This window comes from Babylonia areolata, chromosome 10 (genome assembly GCF_041734735.1).
Source record: "Babylonia areolata isolate BAREFJ2019XMU chromosome 10, ASM4173473v1, whole genome shotgun sequence".
Classification (NCBI taxonomy): domain Eukaryota; kingdom Metazoa; phylum Mollusca; class Gastropoda; order Neogastropoda; family Buccinidae; genus Babylonia; species Babylonia areolata.
Genome location: NC_134885.1, coordinates 31,258,289 through 31,265,788, shown reverse-complemented (window position 1 = coordinate 31,265,788; position 7,500 = coordinate 31,258,289). Strand labels below are relative to the sequence as shown.

Below are 7,500 nucleotides of genomic sequence, written 5' to 3'. Positions count from 1 at the left end.
CTCTCTCTCTCTCTCTCTCTCTATATATATATATATATGTATATATATATATAGAGAGAGAGAGGGTAACGCGCTCTCCTTCGGGAGATCAGCCCGAATTTCACACAGAGAAATGTGTAGGGACAATAACTATTACAACACATTTCAGTTCAACACAATATAATAATTATAATGCCGCAGTTTTCAGGTAGCCTACACACACCTCGGTCAAGACCTTGATGGATGTATAAGGTAGTCATGGAGCCAGTTCATTCCTTCAGAATACTCATTGTAGTTTCATCTGGCCCTGCTGCCTTGACCGGGTTGATCTTATGATTTTGTTAATGTGGGCCCATACCACACCTTCCTCAGAGACTGTCATGTTCTTGGGTGGGAAGGGTGTCCCTGATAGCTATGGTCTTCTTTGGTGAAAGGGAAACTTTTCAACTATTCAATAACAGTATATTGTCTCGTTCGTCATTTATCAGATGGATTCCCCCGTCTCCTCCACGAAGGCGGCAGTACGTCGCAGGTCCTCCAGTCCTCCGTAGAGCTTCCGGGCCGCTGGGATTGGGTCGGGCCAGGTTTTCTCTCGGAGCGCTTGGTGGAGCGGGCAGGACTGCAGCAAATGTTCTGTTGTCTGACTGCCTGTTCTGCAGGGGCACTGCTCTGTGTCGTCGATACGGAGTTTCGTGTATGAATAACAGTATCATAAGCAGCATTGAGTTGAAGTTGTGTACCTGGTGTATGGAGAGAGTTACCACTCTTTATTGTTCGTTTATCATTTTCTCTCCTGGCCTCTATATTCTTTCATGTCGAGTCAAATAACCATCGAGGCAACCATGCGTTTGTTCTGTATTGTCCGTATATTCTGTTTAGCATATTCAGGATTTTTAAAAGGCTATGCCTTGAGCAAAAAGCTAATTTGTATTTGCACAATTCTTCTGTCATTGCTGCTGTGTGCACGTGTCAAATGGTCGGCATAAGGACAAGCCCGGGGCTTCCGGGTTGGGTTTTTTTGTTGTTGTTGCGTTTTGTTTGTTTGTTTGTTGTTTTTTTGTGTTTTTTTTATGGAGATCTGGGTTTATTCACTTTACCTTTCATTTCGCTGAGTGCTCACTGAATCGCTAGCATAAGCAGCATTGACTTGAAGTTGTGTACCTTGTGTATGGTGAGAGTTACCGCTCTTTATGTTGATGAGCATTTGTCTTTTTAAATGTTATTATTATCTTACTGAATATTCTCCTTTTTATAATGATTGAAACGTACACACAAAACGATGCATGCGCGCGCACGGGCACACACGCAACACACACACAGTTGTTACACTCTGAATGTAATAGTATCTTACCCACATGTTTTTCTTTTTACATAATAATTGATGTGTGCATGGTGATAAGTGAAGGGTGTGTCAGTTTGTTTTTTTGCTGACGGGCATTTTAGTTTAAGTGAGCCTAAAGAAAATTTTCTGTTTTTGGTTGAAGCAGATAATAGAGTATTTTGAATTGAATTGAATTTATTGTTTGTTAGTCGTATCAAACTTTTCTTCAAACTTTTCATATCAGACGTGCTTTGATCGACTACTATTTGATGCTTTTCGACACTGCCAGTGACAGTCCCACGAAACCTTCACAATGAGTACAGAAAAACTAAAACTGAAAGTAGTATATCTCTTCATTTGTTGTACCATTTGAACTATACAAAACTGAAGGAAATGTCTGCTGTGTTATGTGCAAAGGGAAATATACTGACAAGTGCCGTGGTAAACCTCGATAGCCCACATAACTTTAGTGCTGATTCTGAAAAAAAAAATTGTTTCAGTCATGTCTGCTTTACTTGGGTAGCGTACTCTGGTACAAGCTTCAGTCTAACAACTGATCACCTCAAAGTGCAGAAACATTCACGAGATGATTATAATTATGTCCGTAGTTTCAAAGGCAGTTTATACAGACAGGTAAACGGATAGTCAGACCATAATTGATCTACCACGGATTGTAAACAAGACCTGTCCGATAAATCATGTTCTCTGCTCTGCTCGTGTGTGTGTGTGTGTGTGTGTGTGGAGGCATGGTATGGTGGTGGTGGTGGTGGTGTGTGTGTGTGTGTGTTTGCACGCGCTTTTTGTGTGTGTGTTGCGGTGTGTGTATATGTGTCAAAGTTAAAGTCAATTTTTTTTTTATTTCAAGATGGTAATCGAATAAGCAACGGCTGCTTTAATTTTTTTTTTTTTTTTACATCAAGCTATCTGGAAAAAAAGAAAAAGTGTGTTGTGGTGTGTGTGTGTGTGTGTGTGTGTGTGTGTGTGCTTTTTCTGTTTGTGTCAAGTGTGTGTGTGTGTGTGTGTGTGTGTGTGTGCACGCTTTTTCTCTGTGTGTTGTGGTGTGTGCGTGCGTGTGTGTGTGTGTGTTTGTGCGCGTGCGTTTGTGTGTGCGTGCGTGCGTGCGTGCGGGCGCGTATATGTCTGTGAATGTCACGGACAGACTCCGAGACACCCAAACAGAGAAAACGAGACCGCCCTGGCGAGACAATCGGGCTCGAAACACCAAGTGCCTGTGCTTGTCACTCTAGTGGGAAGCCTCCTTGAAAACACAAGTACGCCCCCCCCCCCCTCCACCCTTCCCTCCACCCCCCTCCCCCCCCCCCCCCCACTCTTAACTGCTGCGTGCTTGCCACTGAGGGAATCACTCCCCACCTCCCCCCCCCCACCCCCGTCCAGCTCTCTCTCTCTCTCTCACACACACACACTCTCTCTCTCTCACTGCTCTGGCCACTTACACTCACAAGTATGGGCCATAGACACTAATATCTCAGGGAGTTGTCGGTGTGTCTGTCTAATGTCAGTGCATACATGAGACAACCACTTCGTTCCTCAGCGGACTGGCCCAAGCCATCACCAAGTTTGAACGAACACTACTACCGCTACAACTGCTAGGCAAAATTTTATGTGGGGTCGTTGCACTCACTGTCTCCGCCTGTGATTATCCGGCCTGTGTTGAAGTTTGTGAAACATTCTCTAGGAAATTTTCAATACCCTACCCACCTTCTTTAATTTTTTTTTTCTTCAACGGAAGAACCAGGGTCTCCGTTTAATTTTAACGTTTCGTACCGTCCACTGGGTATCTCCCCATACCGGCCTAATCTGCGACAACTGAAACAGACTCTTTTCGTCTCCGATTCAACGAGAACCAGAAAGCCACAGACAACTCTCTGCGTCAGTTTGTCAAGTGTCGGATGGCAGGGAAGCTGATGAATTCGTTGCTTGTGTTGCTGTTGTTTTTAAAGTTGCGACAGGTTCTTTTAATTCTGGAATTTTAGCAGATGATTTATGCGAACAGAACTAAACAGTCCGAGAGAGAACACGGCACAGACGATGAAACAGATGCACATTGTTGACATTTGTTCGTGAGTCAGATTCACTTGTGTTTCCTTCTCCACGACAGACTGTGAGGGATCGTCAAAGTGTAGGGTCTGTTTTTGAGCCTTGGTTCTAAAGCATCCAGAACTACTGTGAAGGCAATAGTTGTTGTTGTGTTCGAAGAAGTGAATGTAGAAATCTTCTGGAAGTAGTTTTGTTTTTGTTCTCAGTTTTGTTGTTGTTGTTGTTATTGTTTTATTATTATCCACCGAAAGAAGAGAAAGAGGAGGAACAGTGTCCTTGAGGTGTCGGCGAGATTGACGAAAACATGTGTTTGGTGGCTGGTTAAAGCGGCGTACAGTTCGCAGACCGCTGCTGTGTCAATGTGTTTTGGGGGAGTCTGTGATGGTAAGTTGTATTTATTTATTTATTTAGTTAGTTATTTGTTTATTGACATATTGACTTATATCTTTATTTATTTATTTATTTATTTACTCATTTGTGTGTTTGTTTGTTTCATCTAGAACTCTGTTTATTTAACTATTTCTTTATTTTGGTTGTGTTTTATTCATTATTATTTTTTTTTTTTGGCTCACTGAATTGATGATATAGCCGTGTCTGATTATTCTCTCTCTCTCTCTCTCTCTCTCTCTCTCTCTCTCTCTCTCTCTCTCTCTCACACACACACACACACACACACAAACACACACACTCTTTTACTCTCCCCCTCCATCTCTCACTCTCTCTCTCATTCACTCTCTCTCACCCCTTCTCTCTCTCTCTCTCTCCCCCTCCCTCTTTTTCTCTCCCTCTGTCTTTCACTCTCTCCCTCTCCCACTTTCACTCTCTCTCTCATTCTCTCTCTCTCTCTCATTCACACACACATACACGCTCTCTGTCTATCTATCTATCTATCTGTCTGTCTGTCTGTCTGTCTATCTATCTGTCTATCTGTATATCTGTCTGTCATTCTCTTTGATCCTCTCTCTCTTTGGTTTCCCCTTTCTGTCTCTCTCTCACTCTCTCTCTCTCTCACTGTCTTTCTCTCTCTCCTTTTCACATACCTATACACACAAGCACACACACACACACACACACACACACACACACACACACACACACACACACACACACACACACACACACACACACACACACACACACACACACACACACACACACATCCACGCCCTCTCAAGCACACATGTAGTGATGTATACACACTCATCATCATACCCAAACACACCGCACACATGCAACACATAAAAACAGCTTACACACACTCACACTCACTCACACACACACACACACACACACACACACACACACACACACACACGCGCGCGCGCGCGCGCGCGCGTGCGCAAAAGGTAGAGAGAGAGAGAGAGAGGGGGGGGGAACAGAAAAGTCAACTTGAACACGTCACCAAGGAAGAACTAATATAATCCGAAATGCGTGACACATTCTCATTCCGAAGGTCGGGTTGTTCCTTATAAGGAAATGGAAATATTAATTGAAACACTTAGGGAAGGGGCTGGGGGGGGGGGGGGGGGGGGGGGGGGGAGGGGCGGAGGAGGAGGGATGGGGAGGGGTGAGAGACGAGGGGGGAGTAGTACATGAGAGTGTGTGTGTGTGTGTGTGTGTGTGTGTGTGTGTGTGTGCAGGCGTGCATGTGCGTGCGTCTCTAAAAATTGTCTACAATATTGTCGTTACAATTATTTCTGCTTTTATCTTTCATATCTGTTACATTACTTGACTCGCTCAATACACTTGATCTCTTTTAATTGTTCTCTCTTACCCACGTTTCGAAATTATTATGTATATCTTTGTGTGGGGGATGTTTGAGTGAATGCTTTTTTGATGCCATTGTAAAGTGAATACATATAGCTCTCTCTCTCTTGCCTACGTTTCAAAATTATATGTATATGTTTGTGTTGGGATGTTTGAGTGAATGCTTTTTTGATGCCATTGTAAAGTGAATACATATAGCTCTCTCTCTTACCTACGTTTCAAAACTATATGTATATGTTTGTGTGGGGATGTTTGAGTGAATGCTTTTTTGATGCCATTGTAAAGTGAATACATATAGCTCTCTCTCTCTCTTACCTACGTTTCAAAATTATATGTATATGTTTGTGTGGGGGATGTTTGAGTGAATGCTTTTTTTTGTTGCCCATATGTAAAGTGAATATTTATATATAGCTTCAAGAATTATGCCGCTATAGCAAGATGTCTGAATAAATTAATGAATATATAGCGTGTGGAGGGGTGGTGGTGTCGGGGGTGGGGGTGGGGGGGGGGGTGAACAAATATTTTCAGCAAAGACAGACATACCTCTTGCTGAAGCCGACTTAACCTCTGTTGGAGCTAAAGACAGGTGGGTTTTTTTTTGTTTTTTTTCGGTGAGAGTCATCCACATCACGACAAGGAAACAGATGATCAAGTCGTCACAATACGAGTTGAAAGGTGAACAGGTGAAAGGCCCCATGTAGCCTTTAAAAAAAAAAAAAAAAAAAAATTCCAGCCATCGGGGCAGTGGTAGTGAATTCATCCTTCATACCCACTGTGTCTAGGGCTCGGATCGGGTCGGGTCAGGTCGGGTCGGGTCGGCAGAGGTTTCAGTTTCAGTTTCAGTAGCTCAAGGAGGCGTCACTGCGTTCGGACAAAACCATATACGCTACACCACATCTGCCAAGCAGATGCCTGACCAGCAGCGTAACCCAACGCGCTTAGTCAGGCCTTGAGAAGAAAAAAAAGAAAGAAAAAAAGGTGAATAAATAATAGATAAGCTTACATAAATAAATAATAATTATAATATAGAAAAAAGGTCGGCATGGGACAGGACAGGAAGGAGGGGCCCAATCCTCTCCTTCCGTCGATTTCATTTTTTTTTTTTTTTTTTTTTACCTTCCCTGACCCGAAGTTTGGTAACCATTCATCAGTGGGCGTGTGGGTGGGTGGGTGGGTGACAAAAATCGATATATGAAAGAAATCATCAGACAAAAGCGCGCTTACACACATATGACATGTACACGCAAACATGCACATGCACATACACGAACACACACACGCATACGCACACACAACAACAACAACAAATAAACACACGTATGCACACAACATACACGCGCTCACGCTCACACACACAGACACAGACACACACACACACACACACACACACACACACACACACAGAGTGCATATACGCTTACGCCACTTCTACCACATCCAGTTGATCAAACTAACCAACACCACCCCTTCAACTTCAAACTCACCCTTCCCTCTAGAACCCTCCCCCCCTTCTCACCCCCCCCCCCCCCATCAACACGCCCCCCCCCCCCCACCTCACCCCCACCCCCTCCCCACCAACCCACCTGAACAGACGTAACATCGAACAACACTAAAAAAAAAAAAAAAAAAAAAAAAAATCGGAGTCGAGTGCCTTTCCTCAAGGACACTTGTGACAACACCTTCTCGAAACGATCGCGGCCTTGAACCTTGCTGTTGTCACTGGTGAACAAAGACTGAATCAGAAGTCCGACGCCTTACTGTTTTTGCCATGTACCTGACGCCGCTAAAATAAAACAACAACAACAACAACAAACAACAACAACAACAACAAAAAGACAACACAAAAAAACCCTCCCTTGTTAAAAAATAAAAATAAAATAAAGAATACAACACCCCCCTCCCCCGCCCCCGCCCCCGCCCCCCACACCCCTGCGTGGAACAAAACCCCACTGAGTTACCCCGCGGCCTGACAGGCAGTATCCATATCAGTATCAGTAGCTCAAGGAGGCGTCACTGCGTTCGGACAAATCCATATACGCTACACCACATCTGCCAAGCAGATGCCTGACCAGCAGCGTAACCCAACGCGCTTAAAAACGACAGGCAGTGACTGATACTGACCACACAATGATTATTATATATTGCTGAGGACTTACTTACGAGCATCTCGTGCTTCAAAATACACTAATGTAATTGGAACGACAACAGCAACAGCAGCAGCAACAACAACAAACAACAACAACAACAACAACAACAAAAGACCAATTGTTTGAGTCCATGTGGGAGTGCGCGCGCGTGCTAGCTACTTCCTGTTATTCGTTGTCAGTTTCCTCTGACGAATTTTGATTTGTATAATTAGAATAGAATAGAATATG

General features: G+C 43.8%; 2 protein-coding genes across 2 annotated transcripts in view; one reads left to right on the top strand and one right to left on the bottom strand.

Moving 5' to 3' along the window:
- The window catches only part of LOC143286941 (bifunctional peptidase and (3S)-lysyl hydroxylase Jmjd7-like), a 153,997-nt gene extending 147,980 nt beyond the window's left edge, over positions 1 to 6,017 (bottom strand). Inside the window, exon 1 of the mRNA XM_076594906.1 lies at positions 5,951 to 6,017. The gene's annotated coding sequence lies outside the window, so the exon portion shown is untranslated. The remainder of the gene's footprint in view (positions 1 to 5,950) is intronic.
- LOC143286942 (uncharacterized) overlaps positions 2,754 to 7,500 on the top strand; it is a 31,971-nt gene continuing 27,224 nt past the window's right edge. Inside the window, exon 1 of the mRNA XM_076594908.1 lies at positions 2,754 to 3,742. Within this exon, the coding sequence (XP_076451023.1) occupies positions 3,718 to 3,742 (25 nt within the window). The 5' untranslated portion in view covers positions 2,754 to 3,717. The remainder of the gene's footprint in view (positions 3,743 to 7,500) is intronic.